Genomic DNA, 27500 nt, shown 5'->3' with positions numbered 1-27500 from the left:
CACACACAAGCGCACACACATGTCCACTCTCTCTCTTGGTTCTGGTGTGTTAATCGTCCTCTGTTGATGGCCTTATTGCGGTTGCTTGACCGCGAGGCACCATTAACAGGATGGGTGAGGCATGCCTCGCTCTAGCTGGGTGCAAAGGGCTCTTTAATACATTTAAACAATCATACTTTCAATAAAGACTTGGAGGAGATGGACCTAAACATATCACATTAGATGCTAATTATTATTTACATCATTATTTGCAGACACACGCGCACACTGTCATATGGTAAAAGGTTGTGCTTATTTATAATATTCTCTACCCACGCAGAGTCTCAAAATGTTGCTCTGCAATTATTTTCACAATTGTTATTGCAGTGCAGGCTGGAATTAATTGAATAACCTCGAGCCCTCGATAACAACACTAAAGCTCTCTAATGTAAAGGCCAAAACTCTTATTATAAGTACATCTGACCTCGACACTTTGAAAACAATGTCTCATGTTTTATAAAAATAAAATCTTCAACCTGAACCTTTTTTGATTTTTCAATCATTCTGGGTCTAATGGTCTAATGGATTTATTCAGTCTGTAGTGATCCTTTCCATAATGATAGAAAATATAGCTTAAACAAGACCTTAAAGAGGACATACATTAACGGGCAGAATGCCCCTAAGGACTCAGGAGGAATCAGAGCAGTTCATTTGCTGCAGACTAAAGTGTCTGCTAAATCTATGTATTGTAATGAACAACATCAATTAAATGAATTACATTACAAATGGATGTCTACTTTAGTCCTTTCGACCCAAAATGAAGATTGGGTTCTTGAGTTTTCCTTTACGTGGTTTACAAAGTGGTGTTTTGTTAGAAAAGCATCTTTCCTGATATTCGGGACGCTCTCGCTCTCTCTCTCACTCACTCACTAACGGGCGGCTTTATCTGTGCTTTCTCTCCCACTCTCTCCTGAGCAGTGAGGTCGAGGTCAACCACCACCACCATCGCTTCCACCACCTCGACCGTCGCTGCGCTCACCAGCAGCACCGTCACCACCAGGACAGCCAGCACTCCCTCGAGGACCACCACCACCACCACCACCACCACCGCCACCGCCACCGCCGCCGCCCCGACCACCACCAGTACACCGCCCACCACCACGCCTTCCACGACCACTGCTGCCACTTCAACTAAACCAAAGCCCTCCACCAGGCGCTGGTCCACCACGCGCCCCCCCAGGGACACCACCCCCGCCACCGCAGCCGCCGGCCGGGACCGGACCCAGCTCTCCGTCACCTCCACCTCCACCCCTACCTCCACCTCCGCCTCCACCACCCCCATGTCCTCCTCAAACAGGGCAGGTACCCCGATGTCCAAGTCCACACGGGCCGGTACCACGAAGTCCCCCTCCACCTCCATCCCGATGTCCACCTCCACCCGGGCAGGTACCCTGACCTCCACCTCCACCTCCACCCGGACCCCCAGGCTGGGCCCCGCGGGGGGGGTCCAGACAGACAGCAACGGCAGTCTCTCCCACAGAGGTAAGGGAGGTGGGCTGTGATTGGCTGATCGGCACCGTGTCCCCTTAGGGCGCACTCACACACTAGGCAAAGTGTCCCTGTACCGTACTCCAGTACGATTGCCCCCCCCCCCACTGTGCCGCTGGCCTGTGCTCACACTAGAGCAATCTCAACTGGGCCTGAGTACGGTTGCCTCTTGTACATATAGGTTGCGTATCCGTGCGTGTGCGCGTGTCGGCTTCTGTAGCATTCTGTACCGTGGCCTGAGCACACCTCTCCGAAGTGCACCGAGGCCACGGAGTTGAACTGTACTTGAGTACGGACGGCGTGCTCACACTAGCCAAACGATCTAGACTTTAGGGGGCAAACGTACTCGGGCAACGGTACAGATGGCCTAGTGTGAGTTCGCCCTTACCTTTCCCTCCGTCTCTCTCACACCCTCTCACCAGCGGGCAGCGAGCTCAGCCTGCTAGGGAGCCACATCACCGTGGCCGTGCTGGCCATCGCCATTCCTGTCGGTGAGTACAGCCAACATGGCCGCCACCTCCTTCCACCTCTGGGCCTACCAGCCTGGTACAGCCAACATGGCCACCACCTCCTTCCACCTCTGGGCCTACCAGCCAGCTTCTTCAACTGCGGCTTCAGCCATCTACACCTGCATGTCGACGAGGCAATTTTCCTTGCCACAGTGCCCTCCCTGCTGTGTGTGTGTGTGTGTGTGTGTGTGTGTGTGTGTGTGTGTGTGTGTGTGTGTGTGTGTGTGTGTGTGTGTGTGTGTTGCGTGTGTGTCATTCTTTTAATCACATCTCTTCACTCCACAGTGCTCTCGCTGCTGTGTGTGTGTGTGTGTGTGTGTGTGTGTGTGTGTGTGTGTGTGTGCGTGTGTGTGTGTGTGTGTTAAACATGTCTCTTCACTCCACAGTGCGCTCCCTGCTGTGTGTGTGTGTGTGTGTGTGTGTGTGTGTGTGTGTGTGTGTGCGTGTGTTAAACACTCTCTCCGTGTCCCCAGCACTCTTACTGCTGTGTGTGTGTGTGTGTGTGCGTGCGCGTGTGCGCGCGTGTGTTAAACACTCTCTCCGTCTCCCCCAGCGCTCTCGCTGCTGTGCACCAGCGCCGTCCTGCTGTGGAGGAACTGGCGGCGCCGTAACACCAAGAGCATGAACTTCGACAACCCCGTGTACCGCAAGACGACGGAGGACGACGACGACGACGAGGTCCACATCGGCCGCCACTCCGAGTCCGTGGGCCACGTCTACCCCGCCGTGAGTGGCAGCCGCAGCCAGCCATTCCACGCCCTGCCCCTGGGGGGCGGGCCCACAGACAGCGACTCCCATTGGTACTCCGGGGCCCCCATGCTCTCCAGCGGCAAATGAGAGGAGAGAGGAGGAGGAGGAGAGAGAGGAGGTGGGAGGGAGGAGGTGGGAGGGAGAGGGTGGGGGGGGGGTGTGGAGGTATGACGATGGGTGTTGGAGGTGGTGGGGGGGGGGAGGGGTTATAATGACCCCCCCTCCTTCAGCAGCATACCACGAGCACATTGACAAACAACATAGACGCATCGTTAAGGGTGAATCATTGTATTGCACGCTAAAGCCCAGTATTCACGTTATAACCAACCCCCCCCATCATCTCAACACATGTCAGTCACGGCTCCTCATAACCCCATAACCAAGGCACGGCCTCCCGCGTTGCACACTGGGAGTTCCAGGGGTTTGATCTCCGGCATGATAGACATGTTTACCAAACTTCTACCATACTTTGAAAGTTCAGTTTGCGTTCCCTCCGGATTTTCAACCAGAACCCGAGAAGTTATTTTTTTCCTGCCGTCGGGTTCCACACACCCACAGCGCCGCTCACGCAAGTGTGTTTGATTTATTGCAGTAGTTCTGTGATTCTGTGTTCTGTTGTTCAAGCGGCAAATTGGTTTGCGTTTGTTAGTTTGTTTTTGTGAACGCGGGGTTGGATTTGGCGAGCAAAAGTAACAGATTTGTGATGAGCTGAGCGCTAAGGAAAGAGCAGAAGCAGAGGATTGTGGGTTATTGAGTCATGATCTGCGCTTGGCAACCAAAACATGTGTGTGTGTGTGTGTGCACAAAAACATACCGTAGCTGTACCAAGGTCCGACCATATACATGGTATCATACTGCTGAGGCGCGGAGCGGGGATGGGGGCATTTCTCTCGCTCTCTCTCTCTCTCTCTCTCTCTCTCTCTCTCTCTTTGTTCTTCGGTCTGTCTTTCTCTGTATCTCTGAACCATCCCTCTGTCTCCCATGTGCGGCGCGGCGTCACTCTGCAGTTACACGTGGAGAGGGAGGTGGGTGGAGTTGAAGATCACGAGCGGCAGTAGTTCAGGAGGTAGAGCGGGTCGGCTGTTAACCGCAAGGTCGCTAGTTCCACTTAATGTAAGATCAGTAGTTCAATAGGTTGGTGAAGGAGCCAGAACACACACACACACACACAGGGAGGCCTGGGTTTCACAGGAATATGAACCAGCGTCTCCCTACTCTCTTTCACTCGCCTCTTCTATTTTCTTTTTGAGTGTTTTCCTCCAGCCCTGCTGTCCTCTCTCTCTCTCTCTCTCTCCCCCTCTCTGTCTCTGTCTCTGTCTCTCTCTCTCTCCCCCTCTCTGTCTCTGTCTCTCTCTGTCTCTCTCTCTCTCCCCCTCTCTGTCTCTGTCTCTGTCTCTCCCTCTCTCTCTCTCTCTCTCTCTCTCTCTCTCTCTCCCCCTCTCTGTCTCTGTCTCTCTCTCTCTCTCTCTCTCTCTGCTGCGGGGGCATGTCGCTGCTAACTGTGTTCTATCTGCTGTTACAGCGAGTGGCTCTCAGCTCGGAGGACGATGGCTACCCCTGAGGGGAGGAGAGGAGAGGAGGAGAGGGGGAGAGGAGGGGAGGAGAGGAGAGGAGGAGAGGGGGCGTGTTCCCGTCCCCCCCCTTCAATACCTCCCACTACCACCGACCCTCCCTCCGCCCGCACACACTCCACACAGCAGAGAGGGGGGAGAGACCCTCCCCATACAAACACCCCGCCCCCCCTCCCCCCCCCCCCCCGCAGGGATGTGATCCAGTGTGTAATCACACGCACACGCACACACACACTCACCTTATCTCAACACAGATCTCTCTGTTTAACATTGAGACTACTACGTCCCTCACTATCACCACTAACTGCTGCTATGGCTACTACTACTACTACTACTACCACTACCACTACTGCTACCACTAGTACTACTACTAATACTACTGCCCTCTGCCCCCTCCTGCTGTAGTGTGAGTCTGTACTCTCCCCTCCTCTCCTTGTAACCCGTCTTCTAGTTGGAGCCTTCTGCTCGGTGGGACCAGAGGGCCTTACCGAGTAAGATTAAGTAAAAAAAAAAAGACCTAAGAAAAAAAAGAATTGTGCTCCTCTTGGTGTAGTTCCACCGAGGAGACGGGGATTCTCATCGGAGCCGTCTGGCAGCAGCACTTTCTTGCACAATCAGCTGTGAATAGACCCCGGGGGCGGCCTGCCCGAGTAAAGTCTGAGTGTGTGTGAAACACCGGCTGGCTCGCTGATTAGGAGGAGAGAGCGTAAGCCCACTGGTCCGTCTCAGGGCTGCAGTCACACATGATGCTGTGGCAGCAGTCCGCCCACTCAGAACGTCCTCTCCGGTGGGGAATCAGGCACGCAGGATTCCCAATACCCTCATACAGGCTTATCTGCTGGGGCGGCAGTAGCTCAGGGGGTAGAGCGGGTTGTACTGGTAACCACTAGGTTCCTGGTTCGATCCCCGGCTCCTCCTAGCCTGAGTGTGGAGGTGTCCCTGAGCGAGACGCCCTCACCCCTGACTGCTCCTGACCAGCTGGCTGCTGCTGTCGCCCTGCGTGGTCGACTCCGCCGTCGGTGTGTGAATGAGTGATTGAATGGTTGTAAGTCGCTTTGGACAAAAGCAGAATCAGAAAAATCCCCTAAAATGTAAACGTTCATCCGGCCCTAATTGAACGCTTGCCTTGCGTTATTAGTCAATTGATGCAAGGTGTGAGAGAACGACCGTGGAAATATAAGTTGTCTGAGTTGTCCACTTTTTAAACTGAAAGCTGCCCCGCCAATACCAGTGGATGGAGGACACTCCGATTTTGTATTTCATTGTTGACTCAATTTCATAGGCTTTTTTATTTATTTAGTAATCTGTGTGTGTGTGTGTGTGTGTGTGTGTAGATATTTATATGGTTATGGAAGAAAAATCGAATGGCATACGTGACACACAGTGCAGTTGGGTGTGATAAACAATTGAATAAAACCAATTCTTCTTCATGCTAAATTAACAAAAGGCAATATCTCCATCCTAGGCTGCATTACTGGCTGAAGCTGGGGTTTAGCTCTTAGGATGCTATGGGAACGTGTGCCGAGACATGTGGGTATCACGTGTGTACAAAAGTACACACGTCACAAGTGGTCAACAGTGAACCATTGGTGGTCCGTGTGTGTGTTCCCTTGTGATTGGTAGGATTGGCCTGATCATAACCCTGCTGATATTGGCTTCAATGGACGCTCTGTCAGAGTAAGCTGGCCTCTTGACCTTTACCAAGTGGCAGGGTTTCATACATGGCAGACTAATGCCCTGTGCCAATTCTCCCCCTTCCCCTAGATTTGAGCCCTAACCCTAGATTTTGTGTGTTCCTGTGAAGGAGTAGGGTGTCCCAGTACTTAGGGGAGCAAGGGGGAGTGCTGTTTTTCCCCTTAAAAACAACCCTTGAACGCTAGCCAGCTCGGGAGCTGACTTGCAGCTAAGGGCACTCAAAGCAAGTGTTCTTGTTAAGGGGAGAGTTTAGCATAATGCTCTACTTTGCGTGGTTTTGTAGATGAAAGACAACCTTTTATCCCCATGGGGACTCAGCTATATCGTGTATATTGATCAGCATGCTAGGCACACCGATAATCACCAACCGCTTGAGCCCAGGATTCTGTTTATGCTCTGGTACAGAGTTTACACTGATGGCTATTCGGAAACATGAGGCGGCACAATGTAACCCTGATAAACACTGCGATAGGAATCTGAATCGTTAACCGGTTAACCAGCACTAGTGGAGGTGTAGACCTTCATCTGGTCTCACGAGTTATCGCCTCCCTGTGGTCATAGGGAAAGACATTAGTCGTATGGAAAGACATTATTCGTAGGGAAATGCATTAGTCATAGAAAAGACCCATGTCATAGAAAATACATTAGTCATAGGGAAAGACATTAGTCAGTGAAAATACATAAGTCATAGGGAGAGACATTAGTCATAGAGAAGGACATCTCATGTCGGTCATTGAGTGTGTGTGTGTGTGTGTGTGTGTGTGTGTGTGTGTGTGTGTGTGTGTGTGTGTGTGTGTGTGTGTGTGTGTGTGTGTGTGTGTGTGTGTGTGTGTGTGTGTGTATGTTGCAGCAATAGGCTCAGGATTGTTGATCCATATTTATCATGATTCCCATAAACCCTATCAGGTATTACATATGACATATGCAATAACATGTCTCAGTAGTGGATGCTTCTGTAGATCCATAACTCATTATTTGATGTGTTTGTACTATCAACATAACCATAACAATGGTGAATAATTAGTTGTTAATTTGCCTCGTCAATCATCTAGCTTTATGAAGACATTTGAGCAACGATGGAACAATTTCCTGTTGATAAAACACGATGAGATTAGCTTAGCTTTTCTTAGCTTCCAAGTGATTCCAAATTCTTATATTTATGTGAAACTCACAAATTACCCAGCATGCCTTAGGTTACATATTACTATTGTGTGTTCCTCCTCGTAACTCATTACTCTACGACATCCCATCTTCTCTGTGTGTGTTTTTCTTTCCCTGTATGACTCAGACTTGGGAGTCCTGAGCTCCTATGTCTCCTAATAACATATTGCATATGCACTATGCAAAAGTAATGCCAGCATCTACCATTCTAATCCACATTGGCTTTAATTCCATTAACCCTTTCACATAATTCCACAGTGCGCTCCGGCTCTGTTCCCCTTTGGGAACCTTCCGGTTTGAACAGTAACAAACTGTTTCTGCGATGGTGTAACCCTTGTTGCCGGCGGCATTCTTTTTCTCTCAGTGCCAACACATTTATTCACTCATTTCACTTATCTCAAGCATTGAAATGGACATTAAAAGAAACAGGGGAACAGCCCGCAGGAGTCCTTACATATTAGCACCACCACCCACCAACACAACTACCAGCCAATGGAATCACAACAAGCTCACCTGGGCCAAGGCCTGGAACACGATTGGCTGTCTGCTGGCAGTATGGATGAAGGCCCTCCACTGGCTCTTTCCCCATTCCAGACCGAAGCAGACCTCTGGAGGAACTGTACGACTCCCGGTCGGTAGGTGAACCATGTGCCATGAAGTACAACATTAAGAAAATACATTTCCTACCAGACATTGAAAGGTGTAACGACGGACGTTGGGAGTCACGTGACATTTGTGCAGCTTTGGTTCGTTGTTATTGTTCCGAGCGATGAGAGGGTTCAGGGTTTTTACAGCTGAGGGCTACAGGGGAGACATGTTGAGGAGGTGGTGTTATCCTGGAAGAACTCCAATACTGATCTAAACCGGGATTGAACACAGACGAATAATACAACAATTGTGAGAAATATTGTACAGATTTTTATAAGAGAATAATTACAAAATGCTAACATAAAATATGATCTGCCAACGTGTTCTCAGAATGCTGCTCTTTGAAAAGAGCAGAAAGAAAGCTTAGATCTGGGAGTCGATCCACAGTCATGTGACCGGCCTTTACGCTGTCTGTTGCACAAAAAAACCCTTTTTCAAGAGCCCTTCTGCACTGTGTAAAGAGGAACTTCTGGGCTGGTTTTCATACAGCGAAAAGCTTTTTGATAATGTTTTAAAAGTATCGGTAAACAAACATTAAACGTGACAGAAGCAGATCAGCCTCCAGGGGGGTCGGGACAGAAGAGTGTTTACCTAAATGAAATGTATTTGTACACAAGTTCACTGGATTTCTTCTTTACTACTTGATTGTAACTAAAATATTGATAATAATCTGCCAAAGTGTTATTTTATTTTCTCTTTCCTGTTGTCAGTTTCCTTTTTTTTATTATTCTTAACATGGGGAACATTGCATATGTTTTAGAGAGTTTATAAAGTATTTCATTTTGTTGGGTAGGTTTGATCTGTGTATTGTTTTAAAGCGGGGTTTTAATTTATCGGTGCCTTGTTTTTGTGGTCCTTTTGGGGTAGGTGACACTTTTTAATAATAAAAACTTCTACTTCTCTACTTACATGGGATATCTGTACTGTATGCCAAATGGTCTCACTCACATTTCTATGAAAGCAAGCTGTTGATAAATCTCTATATATTGATATATTAAATTAATGAAAACCACGTCTGCCTCAGTCTTGTCTTCTATTTATGTGGGAGGAATGTATTATAACATCTTAAGGAACTAAAAAATTCATGCCCTGCAGAAAATGAGTGCTATAGTGCAAAGTGAGAAAATGTTTTCATGAGGAATCCAACTGGATCAACAACTTTACATTGAACTAATCATTGTTCTTCTAAAACGTAACGTCAGGCCTCAGCAACTCTCTAACTTACATGTGTCCTCAATAAAACCTTGCGTGGAGGTGTCTATAATTGCTTATGGCCATACTACCCTGAAACGTTGAAGCTAAGCATGGTCAGGCCTGGTCAGTACTTGGATGGGAGACCACCTGGGAATACCTGGAGCTTTTTCTTTTTCAACTTGAGCTCATTGCCTCCAATGGCCCACCGTCCCCTGGTCTTTACCGCCAACCGTTTGGGACAATTTAAGCAACACACACAGACACACGACACCCGTCGCTCCAAACTTTCTGTGAAACACGAGGACAGTTTACTGAGACTGCCAGCAGGGGGCGCCAGAGAGCTGCAACCAGAATGCTGCATTTCACGAGGTGACCTTGACCTCCACAGATTCCCCTGGTGGGGCTTGCACCGACACACTCAAGTGCCCTCTTCACCGGAATTTGGGTAATATATTACCGTTATTTTATTGCAAATCATTTGAAAAGTGTAATGAACTTAATGTGCCCCTGTACATGACGTATATAGCGGTCGGGCCGTATCTTATTGGATTAAAGATAATCATAGGTTTGAGTTAATTTCTTGGTCTGACCTGTCTTTACTTGCATACTTGGTCTGAGTATGCAAGTAAATCAATAAGGTTGGAGTGCACTACCACATGCAGCAATGGGTAATTATTGTATATTATTGTACTTACCAGTTCCAAAATCTGTATTGATTTGTCCACATCTAACCTCAAAAAGTATTTTACTAAGTACTAAATAGAACGACCGCAGGTTGAAATGTTTATTTCTCCTAATCTAATTATTCATTGCATTATATATTTGAGTTGACCCTTGGTTGGCCATCTAGGTACCAACACCACAGGCTGTGCGGCCTGACATGCAAGCATGAACCTGTCCAGTCACTAGCAGTTTGTGTAATTCTTCACAAACTGCCAGTTAACTCTAGTCTCAATTCAGTGAACTACGCGGTTCTTTCTAAGCTTCCACCAACAATGAAAATAGATTTGGCACAAACGACAATGCAAGAAAAATGAATCGACCATCTTTATTTACCAACAGAGGTCTAAATAGCAGGGCTAGCGTTCACACAGCCCGCAGCGTACACCACTTGGCTGTTCGGGGTGGACAGCTATTTCTTTCAGAGCGATTATGCAGTGGCGTCACTGTAGAGGCTAAGGAGTTAAGAAAAATAATGATGCGCAAGAACTGAGACACACATGGACCAGGGCCCGTCACTGGAGTGTGGAAACTGGTTTTAAGGTTTGGAATTACAGCGACGTCTCAATTGTGTAAACACTTCTGGCCTTGCCTTTGGATTAAAGTGAAAACACCAGGGCGTTCAGATTTCTAAGCTTATGATCAGTGCAGACGAAAAAGGACAAGGGTAGAAGTCTCTCCACAATGAGTCGCACGCCACTTGTAGAGTGGAGGTCAAAAGTGTCGGTGTAAATTCCGTTGACATGTCGAAGTGAGTGACTTGGACCAGAGAGAGGAAAATACAAAGACCTTTTAACCCAGTTTTTCTGACCAAAATCTACGTTTGATTTCTAGATCAAAGAGGAAGGTTTGCCTTACCAGCGACCTTCTGAAATAGTCCCTCCTAATGAGAGCATCAGAGAAGAGACCCGTCTTTGAGAAGTAGAAAACAACCCGCCATCTTGTAAAATAAAAGTCCTTGAAATCTCAGCAAGTGAAGTGAGGCAGTAACTTTATGAAATACCCAGTGTGGTACAGTTTATGAGCATGGTTTGACACCTGCCGTCAGGCTCGTTTGGTAGCAATCAAGCAAGCGAACTTGACCAGCACCAAGCCAAAAGGATGCGCTTCTTATATTTGGAAATATTTTAAGCAGCAATTACAAAGTATCAATGAACAATGCATAACCTCTGAAAAAAATACTGTATGAAAAACACCCCTGCTACTTTGTTTCCAAGTACAAAACCTCTACCAGTAATCTGCTCCAGAGTAGCAAGAAGTCCTTTTCTTTTTTCTTTGTTTTTTTGTGTTCATTTCTGTTTTTTCTGTTTTTTGTAATTGGTAAAATTCAGTCCTCAAAGTCGAGTGCCATCGAGGATGACAGTCTTCTCCATCAATACGTTTTGCTGAAGGATCCAGGGACATGCTAGCCTCATAGTGGAGGTGCCTGGGGGGCTCCCGAGGGCCCGGGCTTAGGCCAGCGCCGGGAAAGCCTCAGGGTCATCCACATTGGGCACAGACACGCCGCTGGCCTGGGAGGTCGAGAGAAACCAAACACAACATGAGAAACTGCTGCTGACGAAGGCGCAGGCAGAAGCTAAACAAGACCCCGCCCCCACGTGGGGGGGGGGGGGGCGTGTTATGTCATGTGACCAGGCAGACCCCTTACCTTGTCGCCCCGCCCACCGCGGGCCGGCCTGGCTGCAGGTCCTTCACCGCGAGCTTCGCCGCGGCCCTCGCCCCGGCCCCGCCCACCGCGGCCCCCACGGGGTCCCCCGCGGCCGCGCCCTGGACGGCCCAGGTCGCCGAAGTTGATCTCCAACTGGGCGGTGATGTCGTTGGCGGGCTTGCGGTGTTCATCCTCAACCTGAGACAGGTAAGGTTAAAGTTAGACCATGTGGTTTACTGGACTCAAAACTCACCTGTTCAGAGTTCACCTGGACTCTGCATAGCCATTCAGTCGCCCGCCCCCTATTGTCTGTTGTACGTCTTGGCACTTAATGTATGTTGTATTTGTTCATAGTACTTAATTTTGTAGCACCGGCAGTAGCTAGCTATCACTGCTGTGTACGGGGAATGGGTCAGCCTGGCGATTGTTAGTGCTTGGCACACCAGTTCAATGAACATCTTTACTGTACCGACAGCGATATATTGTTTCACTTCTTATGAAGAATGTACTCCTTGTAAGTCGCTTTGGATAAAAGCCCTAAATGTAAAATGATGTACAGAAGGGGACGTTTACTGTGATTATATAAGAACTGCACGATTAGATGATTCATTACCAATAACGCTACTAACCTTGGGGACTTCATCAGCGTCAGCCTCAATCAGAGTACCTTTCTCCTGTGGAGGTAAAGGATGGGTGGAGATTACAAACAAGGACACATCTGTACGACCGTCAGGGGGATTCAGCCAGGAGTGAGAAGAAAAAAGCTCCTTCATTTCCAAGCACTTCAGATTCACCAAATTAAAAAACGACCCTTTGTGACAAATCATTTTAAGTGAATGCTCTTTCCATCCACTTCAAAAAATTGGAAGTGGAAGAATATGCATCTTCATTAACCCGCTAGGAGCATTAAGGATGACGGTCAAGCTCACCTCATCCTTCTTGGACTTGTGCAGCACGTAGCCCTTCTTCCAGTCGGCGCCCTCGTTGGCCTTGCGGATGTTGAACTCCACCTTGGCTCTCTCCTTGTCCTGCACCGCCTTCCACTCGTCCAGCGTCATCTCCTTGGGGCTCTCGTCCTTCGGCTCCTCAGCCTCGTTCTCCCTGGAACACAAACCACCACCCCCACGTCAGTGTCTCGCTCTCCCTGTGAGCGTTTCAGGCCCGCCAACCCGTCACCCGTCACCGGGGGAACGCCGCCCCGTGTCACGTGACCTACTTGTTCTCAGAGTCGGCGGCCGGGTGCTCCTCTCCTTCGGGGTTCTCCTCGGTAACATTTGATTGGTCGAGCTCACCGCTGAAAAAAAAAAAGAGATAATGTTACAAAGAGTGTGGCGTTAATATACACCGTAACGACGGGTGTTGAAATGAGCCGGTCGTTGTTTCTGTTTCATAGCAACATGAAGAAGAAGTCCAAAGGGTGCTCACGTCAGTTCATCCTTGACGGTTCCCCAGTTGTGGGAGCCGCTGCCTCCTCGCTTCTCCTCGCCCTTCAGGCCACTGGAGAGAGAGAGAGAGACTCGCGTTAGCCACCATGCTACGACTTCAGATCTTCGTTTTGAAACAACATTCAGTCCGCGCAATGGCTCGTAGTGAACCGAGTCACACGGGAAGATATGGGGACTTATGGCGACAAAACCGGAAGAGCACTCACGATCGATCGCTGCCACTGTGTCTGTCGAATTCACGCTTTCCTCTGGAGTCAAAACCATCGGTGCGGCCCATGCCCCGCCCCCGGGTGGCTCCGCCTCCACGGGCGCCTCTGGGTCCACCACCGCGGCCCCTCATTGGTCTGTCGCCGATGGGCCTGTGGCGAGGAAGAGATACGATACGCGATCAGATCACTGCGTCACGCCGACTCTGGAGCTAAATGCATTACCGTAGCGCGGGCCTAACGTCGGCCGGTATTGATTCGGTTTACTCACTTCTCCACGGAGAACTCTCCTCCCTCGGGCTTCTCGCCGCCCTCGCCGGCGGGCCTCTCGAAGCGCCGTGGGGGCCGCCTGTCCACTGGTCGTCTGTCTGCTGGGGGCCTCCCCTCTCCTCCTGGGCCACCGCCCTGGGGCCTCGGGCCCTCACCCTCCGGCCTCCGTCCCATGCCTCCCCTCCCCATCCTCATACCTACAGGGACACAAAAACAGGATTAGGGTCACAAAGTCGTGCCCTGGACAATGGAGCTCCAGCGACAGACCCCCCAGTCAGAGGGTAATGTATGGGGGACCGGTATGGGGGGGGGGGACATGCAGTCCTAACAATGCAATGGAACCTTTAAACAAACCTGAATGGTGTTGTACAGTTAAGGCTACAAAAGTAAATGTAACCACATGGCAACAATATAAACTGGAAATACCACTAATTAATCCATTTCTAGCCTAGTCAGACTGGGCCCTACCAGTAGCCCTTTCCCATGCTACTAAAATAGACTTCCTCCAGCTCCTACAGCAGCTGAGGGCTGGTGGCCGTGCACCTGTCCCATCACTTCTCCAGCAACCAGATACCGACAGATTTCAGAGGGATCCGAAAAAATACCAAGTAATCATCACGTGTATGTGCAAATTCAACAGTAATAGTGTGTAACGTTACTGAACATGAACATGCCGCAAACCGCCAATTCTCTCCGAATCATAAAGAGTTCATTGTACTGGGGTGTTGTAATGGCGATAATGCCCCCCCCCCTACAAAGATCAGTCCAGATCAGTCCAGAACGGCCCAGCAATCGCCTTTCAGAGCAACAAACAAAACGTGGTCGGCCAGTGTCGAAACTCAGCCTTTCAGGTCGCGGATGACATCATACCACGAGGGTGTGTTGTGAGCCACTGGGAAGTGGCAGCTCGGCGCTCAGCACGCCCCACACCGCAGCCACGAGGTTTACCTCGCTGCGGATCATACACCCCCCCCCCCCCCTTGAAACAGCGCCCGACTGGACACCTCCAGAATCGGGTTAGGGGGGATCCACAACACAGTCGAACGTTCTGCATGCACCAACGGTATCTTTAGCTGTACCAGCCCACGCACATTTCCTTTGTGTATTAAACGTGGTCGCACGGCGTCCAAAATCCGCAAGCACAAATACAAAATACACACTAATCAAGGGTATTGAGGTCGTTTCTCGTTGCTTCTGCGTTCTGGGGTTCGGTGATCAGATCGGGATGCCGCAATAAACGCAGCGAGGCTTACGACACAAGGCCGGAGGGGGGAGGCCAAAACAAGTTGGCCTGCACGCCGTTTCGCCCTCCGGGGATTCTGAGCCTGGACCACACGCGGGGGCTTAGGGAGATACTGGTTAAAATAAACGCAGAGATCCGCCTGATGGCGCCGGACCAGCGCACAATGGGCCCGGTGGGACCTCATGTCGCGGGAGTCCGGGCGCTGGGGGGGCCGGCCAGTAGCCGCCTAGCTAACCCCTTAGCCTGGGTGCACGTTTAATGCCACAATTGACGTCTCACACTCACCATCCTTCTTGATGGGCACGGGCGCCTGGAACTCCTCTTTTTTGTCCGCCAGTGGGGTCTTTCTGTCTTTCTGCGACTCCTTTTTCTGTGGTTTGGCGGCCGGGACGGCGGGCTTCGCCGCGGCCAGGGCAGCAGCCTCCTTCTTCTTGATCTCCGCCTGCTTCAACAGCTCAAAGGGATCCGACTCGTCGTCAAATAGTTGGTCGAACCGATTGGTGATGGCACAGCCAAAACCTTCTTGCATTTGTCCGGGCATGATGGCGCCCCTTCGACAGGATTTTCCTCCGATTCTACGAGGATTGGTGCGAACACTTCGCTTGATGAAGCCACAAGATGGCTAGGAAAAGGACCTTCTTCTCTTCCGGCGCGATAGACATCCGGGACCTCGGCCACTGCGCGGGGTGGGGCTTGTAGTTTGTGGACTGCACCGAACCAATCGAACCAAGGCGGACGCGCGTCATCCAAAGAACACCATTACCCAGAATTCCAGGGCTAATTTTTGTTTTCAACCTTGTAGCTCTGGAAAACGTTTAATTTTTAATCATATGGTCGATTTACTTTAAATAGGAGGAGGTTCGGGATCCCCTTACAGTAGTTCGTATTATGTACAATGCTTTAACATTTTTGCACAAACTATTTGAATGAGACAGCATTTTTGTCTTTTATAGATGGGCGACAGGTGCCGTCTATGGAGCTGTTAGAAAAGCACTGAAGCCAACAGGTGCTAATGACTGTAGAGCAAGGGGTTAACTTGAGGGGGTTAACTAGAACTGCTGAGCTCTTATTATAGTCAAAGGGTTTAGAATTCATGATCTAAATAAATGAGGCCCAATCATACCACTACCTTAAAAGTACAGTAATTTGATGTGTCAATCGATAAATGTATTATTCTCCTTGAACACATGCAATAACATAAGTGGGGGTTTCGTTGAAAGAGAGTGCCCAGTCGTTTTTAATGACTGGGACCTCACTCTTGTCTTATGCCAAATAAAACATTTAAAGATACCCTTCAGAATAGCAAACGTTAATCCACACTCACGTACAGACACATGAGACACGAGACACATAACGGTTCCTTGGTTATCTTTTGTAGGCTGCCCTGCAGTAGTTTGTGTAAGCAAATAACTTGTTCGAATGATTACATAGGCCTACTTATACTACCACGACATAGTAGCCTATGCCTATGCCAATGCTAACTGTGGGAGAATTGAACTGAAAGGAAGCAAAGGTTTAAAAAAATAATACAATAAAATATATTTTGGCCAATCCACACGCGCGCCTTCTGCCATTATTAACAATTACAATTTATTGCCGTGTGTGTGTGTGTGTGTGTGTGTGTGTGTGTGTGTGTGTGTGTGTGTGTGTGTGTGTGTGTGTGTGTGTGTGTGTGTGTGTGTGTGTGTGTGTGTGTGTGTGTGTGCGTGCGCGTGCGTGCGTGCGTGTGTGTCCAGGTGCCTAACGTTTTTGTGCCAGACAGATTGTCAGACTTTTAGCTTTTGCTTCATTCTGTGTGGGAAGATTCACTCTGGAAATGCATTAATTTATTCGTCCGCTGCCAGACGCGCCCTGATGTGCAGCAGATAAGCACTCGCTGCGCAGCCGGAGAGGTCTTACAGAGTTTGTTGGCTACTCGTCATGGTAAAATACAGGTCACAAGAGAAGGTCTTCCGGACGGATGGAATAATAAATGGCCAAAGGATCCAAAACAGCAATTCAACTGCGCAAAAGGTATAGGACATCGCCATCACCTCGCCGTTCGTCGCTTTTCAAGGTGGGATCCTTATCGAAAATCGAATACTTTGGATTACTGGACACCGACCGCTGCCTTCTGTCTTACAGATCTACGATACTTTTAAAAGAGCGAGGTCAACTTTCGCATTCAAGATGACGATGTCCCCAGTCACTAAAGCGATGATAGAAGCCTACGCGCTCATGATCATGGTGATGGGGGGATTCTTCGTCTATTTCTGTGGGATGGTTTGGGCTTTCTGCAACCCAGTACTGAGCGGCGGCGAGGAACTAGAGGACTACGATGAGATCGGTCTGGACGCACCGAAGAACAATTTGTGGCAAATGGCCCCGAATTCTCAGGAGATGTTATGCACAGCTGCGCGCCCGGAGCAGCAGCAGAAGACCAAAGACTGGCTCGCTCAGTCCACCTACATCAACTTCGGTGGCGACACGGACAGTTTACTTTTGGATCGCAACGACTTTGGCTTCGCTGATCATGTCCGACAGAGCAAGACCCGGGGCAGTCCAGTATAGCTCTCCTTCGCTTCCAATCTTTATAAATGTATAAGTGTGCCTCAAAAAGCGACCGTGCTGTTTTATCAAATGTTTACGTTCAACGTGATGTAGCCTGATAGGTCTTTGCATTTGGTTTATTCCCCTTCATTTATAAATAATATATTCCCAATAATTGATATTTTGTGATTTATTTTCATTCATATTTCTTTGTGACAACTTTAAAAGGGTAACTCTTTTCATTGTTATAAAGGAATATATAATTGTATTTAAAACATTTGTTTATAAATATATTTATGCATTTAAATAAAACTCAGTCTGGTTTATATATTTCACAATATACTAACAGCCTATGTCAGAATAAAACAACATTACACTTATTATACAGATAAACCAAGTAATTATCCACGGCATTTTCAATATTATCCTATTATCGTTCAATATATTATTCAAATTTGTACAAATTACAGTAATGGTTTCAATGCACATGGTTGCTGAAGCTCTGGTTGGCTACTGCGACCATGCAGGGTTATTCCGTCCCTCTTCCCTTCCTCACTTTGTGCTCCAGCTCCAATAGCTTCTCAAAGAGGGCCTGGGACATGTCCTCATCCACATCCATCTGCAAGAGGAGGAGAAAGGAGAGAGGAGGGGAGAGAGAGAGAGGAGAGAGGTGGAGGAGAGAGAGAGGAGGAGAGAGGAGAGATGAGGAGGAGGAGGAGGAGGAGGAGGAGGAGGAGGAGAGAGAGGAGGGAGCAGAGAGGAGAGAGGAGGAGGGAGGAGAGAGGGACGAGGCTGTTTAACTGAGTGGTCAGTGGTTGGCATTTTACCATTTGAAAAGAAGACACTAGATGATAATGTGTCGCCATACCTTCCGTGGCTCTATGTGGTTGGCGCCGCGGCCTGAGGTCAGACTGTGGTACTTGGAGTAAGGATCCAATGACTCAGGCTTCTGGTGGAAGAGCCAGAACTACAGGGGGGGGGGGGGGGCAGGGAGGCATCACTGACTTAACAATGCTAAGAGAAACCTAAATGTGAATTAACGTTTGGGTTTTATTTGAAACTCAAGGTTTCACTCACCAGGGCCTCAGCTCCATTGTAAGGCGTCAGGGTGAAAGTGTTTGTAAACATCCGGATCTGTGCATATACAGACAATAAACCACACAAATGATGTCCACTTCCACATCTTTTTACCATCATCTACATTCAAATTAGGTGATGCAATGCCAGAAAAGGGAACATGGCAAAGAATCATTCTAATCTAATTCGCAATGAATTCCAGTGATGACATTTTGTACGGCTCTGCTCAGTGATAAGGTTCCAACCTTCTGGCCTATCTCACCGGGCAACAAGATACACCTGCATGTTTAAGTTAGTAAATTCATAACACGTCTACTTACAAACCAAAAGATTGGCATAACCAGGGACCACAGGATATCCGGGAAGGCGGGCAGGATGGCATAGGTCAACTTGGTCATCACAAAACCTGGGCAGATGACCGATGAATACAAGCCCTAGAAAGCAACAGTAGAACATGATGTTAAAGGCAGCCATGCCGATAGCCATCACGTGGCAATAGGAATCTTCAAGGAGTTCATTTGATCACCAATTCCACTCGCTGTAATCTCTTCTGTATTGTGCATCCGGCAGGGAGCATCAACATTATAAAATATGTAGTGGAAAAACCCAGTGAATGGAAGTTCACCTCGATGGTTGAACAAAGGAGCAAAGTCAAGGACAGAGCGGGCTCCGGTCAGACCAGTAGAATAGAGCCCAGACAAGCAGAGAACTCTAGTGATCTGGGTACCATACTTTGAACCACCTGTTTAAGAACAAGGTGTGACCTCAGGCCCTGGGTCTCCTTAAACACCTGAGGGAGAGAGGTCAATGAGGCTTAATAATGTGGTGAGGGCCAGGCTGAGCAGACCTGTGTGTTGAGGTGTGTGTAGAGCAGACCTGTGTGTTGAGGTGTGTGTTGAGGTGTGTGTTGAGGTGTGTGTGTGTGTGTGTGTGTGTGTGTGTGTGTGTGTGTGTGTGTGTGTGTGTGTGTGTGTGTGTGTGTGTGTGTGTGTTGAGCGGACCTGTGTATTGAGGTGTGTGTGTGTGTTGAGCGGACCTGTGTGTTGAGGTGTGTGTTGAGCGCCACACTGAGCAGGTCCGTGGCGTACTTGGAGGAGCTGTAGGGCTGGGAGCCCTGCCGGTGCTGGACGTCCTCCAGGCTGAAAGCTGATTGGTGGGCGTTGTTGGACGAGGTCCAGATCACCTGGGAGGTCCGGCCTGCCTGGCAGAGGAGGGTCTCCAGCTCTCTGACCTGGGGGGGGGGGGGGGGTGGGGGGGGGGGGGTGGGGGGGGGGGGGGGGGGGGGGGGGGAGAGATTACAACACGCTGTTACAGATCAGGACATCATGGCTCTCGAGGAGATTTCTGTCATTGTTGAACATTTTCAGGATATCCAAATGGCTGTGATTCAATACTTTACTGCCATACAACTCTGTACAAGTTGCTAGGGATTTGTTTCAGTGTGCTCATGGCAGTACATAACAAAGACCCACAAAACAAGACATAGAACATAATTAGAATTATGATTCATCCATGCAGTATCCTACCAGGGATCCCACTTGATACCACAGATAAAGCATATAAATAAATCCCTACACAGAGGACATATAGCTTATTTAAACATGGTTGTCAGACCAATGTGGAGTCCAGCGTCGCACAGAGTGTCCTCACAGAGTTCATAACACCCATCAACGTGTCTGCGAAGCAGAGGGTTGGCTGGGAATCCGAAGCTGGCCGTCAGCAGTGTCCTTAATGGGAGGACATGACCGGAGACGCAGCGTCACAGAAATAACACGCTACATTTTTAATGAGCGCTGCTGCGCAGTCACGGGTCAGGTGTCCCCCTCGGCCCAGAGGGGAGCGGCCAAGGGCAGAGCGCTACGCTAGGCTGCTGCTGGGCCGCGGCTAACAGACCGATAGAGGCTGAATCATCTGGGGCTGCTAGGCTGTGGTTAACAGACCTAGAGGGTGAATCATCTGGGGCTGCTAGGCTGTGGTTAACAGAGCTAGAGGGTGAATCATCTGGGGCTGCTAGGCTGTGGTTAACAGAGCTACAGAGGGTGAATCGTCTGCAGGTTCTCTGTGTACATTTGGGAGAGCAGAATTGTGAAAAGTCGATATGAATGTTCTTTTTCACTTTTCCATAATGCTTTGTTTCATAATACATATCACATACATATCACCCCCTTGTGACACGCAGGTACCTCTGGCCTAGAGTGGGAAACTGAGTCAAAAACTAACACCCTTCAGAATATGACTGCTGTGATATTGTTATGTATTAAAAAAAAATTCAGACACTTCATAAATGATCAGACATCAAGGAGAAGGACAGAATGAGGACATTTTGACTCGATATGTCGATATGAATGTTTTCTTTTTTTTTTCACTTTTCCATAATGCAGAAGCCCTGCATTGATTCGTCTTGTGTCATGTGTCATATTTGCATTAAAATGAAAGTAAGCGTGTGAGCCGTTCAGTCTGCCAGGGGGAGACATGCAGATTAACTCACTAATGAAAACTCACCAGGAGGAAATGACCAAACAGGTTGGTCGCGAATATCTCCTGCATTCCGTCTGCAGTGATGCCGTCCTTCTGTTTCAGAATCCCTGCTCCAGTGGCAAGCATATTTACAACGTTCCTGTCAAAGAAATACAATAAAACATGTCTTCCCATCATGCATTGCAGCCGTATCATCAGGGTGGTGTAAGAGATAGCTAAACCCTTATTGTCATGTAATGCATTACCTTACCTGGAAAATACGCCTTTGAAAAAGGCTTTCACGTCAAACTGTGGGTTTGGCATGATACCAGCATTGAGGTAGAGATAATCCAGCTGGCTATACCTACATGGAACACCAGCATCCAGATTAGTCAACATGTCAACAATTGAACGCACAATTTTAACCTGCATTTGGGTATTTCATTCTACCAGCGCTTATGACTTGAATTAAATTTTACATTCTGCTTGCTATGTTAAGAAACAACTTATTTCTTGGTCATTGTATTTCCGTCCCACCTGAGTTTCACCTCTTTGGCTGCGTTCAGAACAGAAGTAACGGAGCTGGTGTCTAGCTGCAGCAGGCCTACCTGCGCCCCGGGGAAGGACGCCAGCAGGGCGGCCCGGGCAGCCTGCGCTCGGCACATGTTCCTGCAGGCCAGACAGAGCTGCAGCCCCGGATCCTCTCCCAGCAGTCGCTCACACAGCGCCAGGCCGATGCCGCTGCATGGGGAGACGTCATGTTTATCAGGCGGGTTTCTGTAATGCTTCGGATCGTAATCATAGGGTTGTTGTTGTTGTTGTTGTTGTTGTTTTACATTCAGAATGGATAATACAAATGAGCACGCACACGCACGCACGCACGCACAATTGAATGGAACGACAAATAACGACTTATTCTCCAATTGACATACTCATATGTGCCCACAATAATAGGGTTGTACACATTGGCATATATGTGTAAAAATGTAACGGTACAATACAGCCTATGTATTCATGAGTAAAACAGGTATAAAATAGCAGAACATTCGCGGTAATTAACTGTGACATAAGTCGGTGAAAGGCTGAATTACCTATTTGCTCCGGTCACCAAAACCACCTTTATTCATGTTACTAGGTTGGAGTTTTAACAACTTATGCAAAAAGCGAGTAAAGTGTTCTGAATGGTCTGATCCGTGGAGGAGGTATCATCATGTGTCTGACGTCTGAGAGTGCACCTAGCCTAGCTGACGTCATATCCTTGAATCTACCTCCGCGTCGTGATTGGATACCAGAGTTGCTCCTAGCCAATGATATCGTAGCTATAGTCAGCTCATCATACGTCGTGAGATGATAAAAATCTTTGCTTCTTCATGATGGGTCATATTTTACTAGCTCTTAAAAGACACCCACAAATCAAGATGTAATGGTCAACCTGTGTTTGAATTACATGATTGCATCCATGACTTGGAGGGAAAGAATAGCATTGAGAAAGTTTATTTAGGTATTTATCTATCACAAAGTAGAATTACAAAGAACATTACCTTTGCATACAAGTATTTTATAAAACACTCCTATAAAAACAACATTTGAGTAATAGTACAAAAATCTTACAAAACTAAACAAATTATAAATTTGCAGAGTCAACTGACAACTATACAATTGCAACCAGTTTATTTTTTGTGGGCAACATACTCTTTAACAACCTCAAATGCTTTTATAATTGGTCAATATGTTTTTGAATGGAATTCTTGCATGCAGTTTTCCAGTTACATTGGTCATTCATCATGAAATGTTATTAAAATGAGGAAGCTAAGAAGAACATGAACAAGCTTTACATGTAAAGTAAAACGGCCTTACAGATGAGGCCATATCAAACTGACTGACTACAGACAAGGAATGATTTTGTGAACATGACCTCAAAATGATTAATGTGATGACAATGAGTTTAATTAATAGCTGAAATGTGTGATTCATTTAGTAGTTTTGTAACCATGAGATGTTTGACCTTAGCTTCTCATAAAACCAGCCTCTTCAAACAAAGCAATCTCTAAAAGTCTTCAAACTGTCGTTTTTTTGTAAAATGCAAGAATAAGACTGAATATTCCCTTTCTGTATACACACACACACTCATTTCATTATCTGACACTGCAACTTAAATACAGTTCAGTCTCACTCTATAGTCTGAGTTCACAAACTTAGTAAGTCTTTGCTATACACTGCTACACAATTCTTTGGTATACACTTAACCTATCGATTATCTTCCTTCCAACGTGTAAACACATACATCTCACCCCCTTGTGACACACAGGTACGTCTGGCCTAGAGTGGGAACTGATAGACAGTCAAAAACCCACACCCTTCAGAATATGACTGCTGTGATATTGTTATGTCAAACTAGATTACATTTTCAGACACTTCATAAATGATCAGACATCAAGGAGAAGGACAGAATGAGGACATTTTGACTGCTGCCATTCACTGAAATGTGTTTTTAACGGAAGCGCATCTTAGTACACAGACATGTGAATAAAACCTATTTCCCTTTTTACAATTATGGATATTAAAATATCATAATGAAATATCTATTGAAAATATATTGTTGTATACATTGCTCATTGCAACATCACTGCCGAACACTGCAATTAATATAACAATTTGCTGGTATAATAAATTGCTTAGATGACCTAAACGATTGAGATGAAATAAACAGTAACTTGTTGTTCTGAAACGACATGTTTTTATATTAACAGTGACGGTTTGCTGCTCTTATTTTACTCTACATTCAAGCAGTCTTCCAACAGAAAACACAAGAAAGCCTTCTAGCCTCCATCATCGCCCCTCACTGAACCCACAGACCTGGAACATAAGAAACGATAACTTGTTAAAAAAAAACAAGATAAAAAAAAACTACATTGTTAAAAAAGTGCCAAATATGAATTGCTACATTTCACTTTTTTTTTAATACTTGCAAGTTTAAAACGGTCTTGTGTGTGCTTGTCTGGTGGGATATGACCCTTCTGTATAAAAGTATCATATAAGAATGTAATTAACATTACACAATCTCATTAAGACACACATTGAGGTCCATCCACCTGTTGTTTGTTAAGGTTGTTGTTGTTGTTGTTGTTGTTGTTGTTGATGCTCTAACAGTGTTTCCCCCAGTGGTCGCCTGACCCCTGGTAGAGATAAGATAGCTTAAAGCTGGATTCTATTCTAAGCCCTATCTGTCTCATGCATGGTGTATAGGAGAGGAGAGAGGAATGTCTGGGTTAGGGCTGGGTTAACCCTCCGAGGGCTCCAGCAGGGCTGGGTGTATTGCCTGGGTCAGGGCTGGCTCTCCAGCAGGGCTTGTGTATTTCTTGGGTTAAGGCTGGCCCTCCGGCAGGGCTGGGTGTATTTCCTGGGTCAGGGCTGGCCCTCCAGCAGGGCTGGGTGTATTTTCCTGGGTCAGGGCTGGCTCTCCAGCAGGGGCTGGGTGTATTTCCTGGTCAGGGCTGGCCCTCCAGCAGGGCTGGGTGTATTTCCTGGGTCAGGGCTGGCTCTCCAGCAGGGCTCTGTGTATCTCCTGAAGGAGGGCCTCTCCTTGCTGTTCCTCTTCCAGCAGCTCAGCATGGTCTTGTAGAGCGGGTCTGGACACAGCGCTGGCTGGGGCAGGTAGATCTACGGCCAGGGGAGACACATGAGCCGCTGTTTGCTGTGTGAATGCATACGACAAACTCAAACAAATAGCTTAGAGAAACCGCCTGGCTTGACGCCACAACTGATAGACGGGGGTGTTGATTATGCCTGTTGAATTAAAATGTTCAAGACTCACAACTATTTTATTACGTAGGTGATATAGGTTGTGTTTTGATTGAGTCTCATAGTTCTCATGCAGTTGACTTTTTTTTTTTAGCAATGGTCAGCAGTCAAACAAATACATGAGAACCATGAGACTCAATCAAAACGCACCCTTTATCACCTACAATTGCATACAGAATTATGCGTCATTCAAAGGTCGCAGATGCTGAGATACTGAAGTGCTGAATGCGTGTACCTGTCTCTTCTGGTCCCTGAAGAACTCGCCGGTGTTCTCGATGACCTGCTCGTCGTTGAGCTGGAGTACGGCTGCTCCTGGCAGAATGTCAGCATCTCCCACACGGTCACCGCGAAGGCCCACACGTCGCTGGCCGTGGTGAACTTACCCTGGAGGAAGAGACGCTCTACTGTCTGTACTGCCATGTTTTACGTCTGCTAAGCTGGATAAATCCAAGTCCGAGCCAGGGGGAGTATTATTCGCGCCCGAACGAGAACCCCCCTCAATAAGGGCGTGCAAACGGCTCGTTTGCGCTCAAACTTCACTTCCGTAACAGTGTGACGTCAGAGACTGTGCAGTGGGGCGGGCTAAAGTGCAGAAGTCCCGCCTCCCGGCTACCCGCGATGTTTACAACTTTTCGAGGGGTGTGAATTTGCCGACACACACGTGCAAAGTGTTCTGGGGCGTGCTGACCAATCACAGCAGACTGGGCTACTCGGGAGGGGGGTGCCTTAACGTGACATGATACAAAACAGAACGTTTTTGAAAAATTGTCTGAAATTGGTTTTGTCGAAATGAACGGTGTGAGAATAATAAGGGGTATTTCTAACAAACAGACATGTAACCCGATTCTAGTAGTACCCCCAAATGTAATTATTAACCCTAAAAAAGCCTGGGATATGGGATCTTTAAAGGGTTAAAGGTCTGTGTGCTCACCAGCAGGATGCTCTCCCAGGACATCTCAGCGGATGGGGCAGCACGGCCCTCCCCTGGGATGCCGGTAGTGAGTCGCTGCTGTACAGGTTCCTGCTCATGCCAAAGTCGGCGATCTTTATGGTGTAGCTCTTCCCCCACCAGGCAGTTCCTGGTGGCCAGGTCCCGATGGACAAAGTTCAGAGACGAGAGGTACTTCATCCCCGGAGGCGATCTGGGTGACCATGTCACACAGGTCACTGAAGCTGGAGGGAGGGAGGGAAGGGTGGGGGGGGAGGGAGGGAGGGAGGGAGGGAGGGAGAAAGAGTAGGGTGACACTCTCCCAACCAATAACCTGGCTCACTCAGAGAGAGACACACACACACACACACACACACACACACACACACACACACACACACAAAGTCCCTTATCAACTAGGCCCACTCACACACACTCCCAAAACCGACGACCCCCCCCTCTCTCCCCCTCTCCTACTCCACCCCCCTCCCTCTCTCCCCCCCTCTCCCCTCTCTCCTCCCCCCTCTCCCCCCCCCTCTCTCTCCCTCCCTCTCTCTCTCCCTCTCCCCCCTCCCCCTCTCTCCCTCTCTCCCCCCCCTCCCCCTCTCTCCCCCTCTCTCCCCCTCTCCCCCCCCTCCCCTCTCTCCCTCTCCCTTCTCCCCCTCCCTCTTCTCCCCCCCCCTCCCACTCTCCCCCTCTCCCCCCCCTCCCCCTTTCTCCCTATCCCCCCCCCCCTCCCCTCTCTCCCTCTCTCCCCCTCCCTCTCTCCCCCTCTCTCTCCCTCTCCCCCCCCCTCTCCCCCTCCCCCTCTCTCCCCCCCTCTCTCCCCCTCCCTCTCTCCCACCCCTCTCTCCCCTTCCCTCTCACCTGACGGTGGGTGCGGTGCTGGAGGGCGGCCAGCGGGCCCTGGGCCTGGTGGCGGAGAGGAACTGGTTGAGGTCCCCGTTCTCCATGTACTCTGTGATCATGCTCAGGGGCTCGCTGTAGATGCACACGGCCAGCAGCCGGATGATGTTGGGGTCCTTCAGGCGGGACATGATCTTGATCTCTTCAGGAAGTCGTTCCTAGCGCGCGGAAACACCGAGAGCAACAGGTTGGCGTAAATATATAATATATATATATAACATATTTAATAAATGAAAATGAAAATAAAGAAAAACATGGTGGAAAAGCAAAAGAAAACTTTTCACAATGATTTGGAGGGTCATTTTTTAGTATTGTGAAAGACACGGGATAGAGACAGATGATTTGTTCATAAATGTTCAAATGTATATAATTCTTATCATTAAAGGTGAACCCTACAAAATTATTATTTGTGTTATATATATAATAGATATATAATATTATCCAGGAAGTTTGTATCAAACAAGTAGCCCCTTCATACGACTCAGTAACCTTGAAGAACCTCTCGGGTTCAAAAAGGTTGGTGACCCCCTGGGCTGGAGAGACTAGAGAGAGACAAGACAGGAGACAAGAGAGACAAGAGAGAGACAAGAGAGAGACTAGAGAGAGGACAAGACAGAGACTAGAGAGCCTAGAGAGAGACTAGAGAGAGACTAGAGAGAGACCAGAGAGAGACTAGAGAGAGACTAGAGAGACTAGCGAGAGACTAGAGAGACTAGAGAGAGACTAGAGAGACTAGAGAGACAAGACAGAGACTAGAGAGAGACAAGAGAGAGACTAGGAGAGACAAGAGAGAGACTAGAGAGAGACCAGAGAGACTAGAGAGAGACTAGAGAGACTAGAGAGACAAGACAGAGACTAGAGAGAGACAAGAGAGACTAGAGAGAGACTAGAGAGAGACTAGAGAGAGAGAGACTAGAGAGAGACTAGAGAGAGACTAGAGAGAGAGAGAGACTAGAGAGAGACTAGAGAGAGACAAGAGAGAGACTAGAGAGAGACAAGACAGAGACTAGAGAGAGGCTAGAGAGACTAGAGAGAGACTAGAGAGACTAGAGAGAGACTAGAGAGAGGACCAGAGAGAGACAAGAGAGCGACCAGAGGAGGCCTGAGTCACCAGTGTGTGTTGAGTACCTAGCATTCTTGTTGGCGTCGGCGCGCAGCATCTTGACCGCCACCAGGACGGGCTGGCCCTCATCGACGTCAAAGGAGAACTCCCTC

General features: G+C 48.2%; 4 protein-coding genes across 4 annotated transcripts in view; 1 reads left to right on the top strand and 3 right to left on the bottom strand.

Annotated features, from left to right (window-relative positions):
- Positions 1 to 2873, top strand: part of lrp8 (low density lipoprotein receptor-related protein 8, apolipoprotein e receptor) — a gene marked incomplete at its 3' end in the record, with an annotated part of 44951 nt that extends 42078 nt beyond the window's left edge. Inside the window, exons 14-17 of the mRNA XM_084472945.1 lie at positions 1092 to 1271; positions 1383 to 1521; positions 1950 to 2018; positions 2590 to 2873. Coding sequence (XP_084329071.1) covers positions 1092 to 1271; positions 1383 to 1521; positions 1950 to 2018; positions 2590 to 2873 — 672 coding nt within the window. The remainder of the gene's footprint in view (positions 1 to 1091; positions 1272 to 1382; positions 1522 to 1949; positions 2019 to 2589) is intronic.
- A 7215-nt stretch (positions 2874 to 10088) lies between these two features.
- Positions 10089 to 15235, bottom strand: serbp1a (SERPINE1 mRNA binding protein 1a). Its single transcript, XM_084472625.1, has 9 exons — positions 14873 to 15235; positions 13346 to 13541; positions 13075 to 13227; positions 12849 to 12920; positions 12640 to 12717; positions 12353 to 12524; positions 12053 to 12097; positions 11424 to 11621; positions 10089 to 11286 (listed from the first exon to the last, which is right to left on the bottom strand). The coding sequence occupies exons 1-9, from the start codon at positions 15126 to 15128 to the stop codon at positions 11227 to 11229; spliced, it is 1230 nt and encodes a 409-aa protein (XP_084328751.1). The 5' UTR covers positions 15129 to 15235; the 3' UTR covers positions 10089 to 11226.
- Positions 15236 to 17299: 2064 nt separating this feature from the next.
- Positions 17300 to 21860, bottom strand: hsd17b7 (hydroxysteroid (17-beta) dehydrogenase 7). Its single transcript, XM_084472486.1, has 9 exons — positions 21742 to 21860; positions 21188 to 21391; positions 20922 to 21014; positions 20696 to 20810; positions 19230 to 19424; positions 18514 to 18627; positions 18194 to 18250; positions 17985 to 18083; positions 17300 to 17735 (listed from the first exon to the last, which is right to left on the bottom strand). The coding sequence occupies exons 2-9, from the start codon at positions 21313 to 21315 to the stop codon at positions 17646 to 17648; spliced, it is 891 nt and encodes a 296-aa protein (XP_084328612.1). The 5' UTR covers positions 21316 to 21391; positions 21742 to 21860; the 3' UTR covers positions 17300 to 17645.
- A 279-nt stretch (positions 21861 to 22139) lies between these two features.
- Positions 22140 to 27497, bottom strand: ddr2a (discoidin domain receptor tyrosine kinase 2a). The gene is made up of 5 exons (XM_084472688.1): positions 27414 to 27497; positions 26247 to 26443; positions 25383 to 25624; positions 24687 to 24835; positions 22140 to 24310 (listed from the first exon to the last, which is right to left on the bottom strand). The coding sequence occupies exons 2-3, from the start codon at positions 26414 to 26416 to the stop codon at positions 25498 to 25500; spliced, it is 297 nt and encodes a 98-aa protein (XP_084328814.1). The 5' UTR covers positions 26417 to 26443; positions 27414 to 27497; the 3' UTR covers positions 22140 to 24310; positions 24687 to 24835; positions 25383 to 25497.
- Between the last annotated feature and the right edge of the window lie 3 nt (positions 27498 to 27500).

The sequence above is a fragment of the Micromesistius poutassou genome (genome assembly GCF_964030765.1).
Source record: "Micromesistius poutassou genome assembly, chromosome: 9".
Taxonomy (NCBI): Eukaryota; Metazoa; Chordata; class Actinopteri; order Gadiformes; family Gadidae; genus Micromesistius; species Micromesistius poutassou.
The sequence above is the reverse complement of the archived record's forward strand: the minus strand, read 5'-3'. Positions and strand labels throughout refer to the sequence as shown.

Bases quoted from the DNA above. Each gene is read 5' to 3' on its own strand.
- serbp1a (XM_084472625.1), bottom strand. From the start codon at position 15,128: ATGCCCGGACAAATGCAAGAAGGTTTTGGCTGTGCCATCACCAATCGG. The intron at 12,098-12,352 runs GTGAGCTTGACC...TTACCTCCACAG, and splicing joins ACAAGTCCAAGAAGGATGAG to GAGAAAGGTACTCTGATTGA. The intron at 11,622-12,052 runs GTTAGTAGCGTT...TACCTGTCTCAG, and splicing joins ACGCTGATGAAGTCCCCAAG to GTTGAGGATGAACACCGCAA.
- hsd17b7 (XM_084472486.1), bottom strand. From the start codon at position 21,315: ATGTGCCGAGCGCAGGCTGCCCGGGCCGCCCTGCTGGCGTCCTTCCCC. The intron at 18,084-18,193 runs GTGAGTGAAACC...CCCCCCCTGTAG, and splicing joins ACAATGGAGCTGAGGCCCTG to TTCTGGCTCTTCCACCAGAA. The intron at 17,736-17,984 runs GTATGGCGACAC...CTCCTCTTGCAG, and splicing joins ACCACATAGAGCCACGGAAG to ATGGATGTGGATGAGGACAT.
- ddr2a (XM_084472688.1), bottom strand. From the start codon at position 26,416: ATGTCCCGCCTGAAGGACCCCAACATCATCCGGCTGCTGGCCGTGTGC. The intron at 25,625-26,246 runs GTGAGAGGGAAG...CCCTCCCTCCAG, and splicing joins AGCACCGCACCCACCGTCAG to CTTCAGTGACCTGTGTGACA.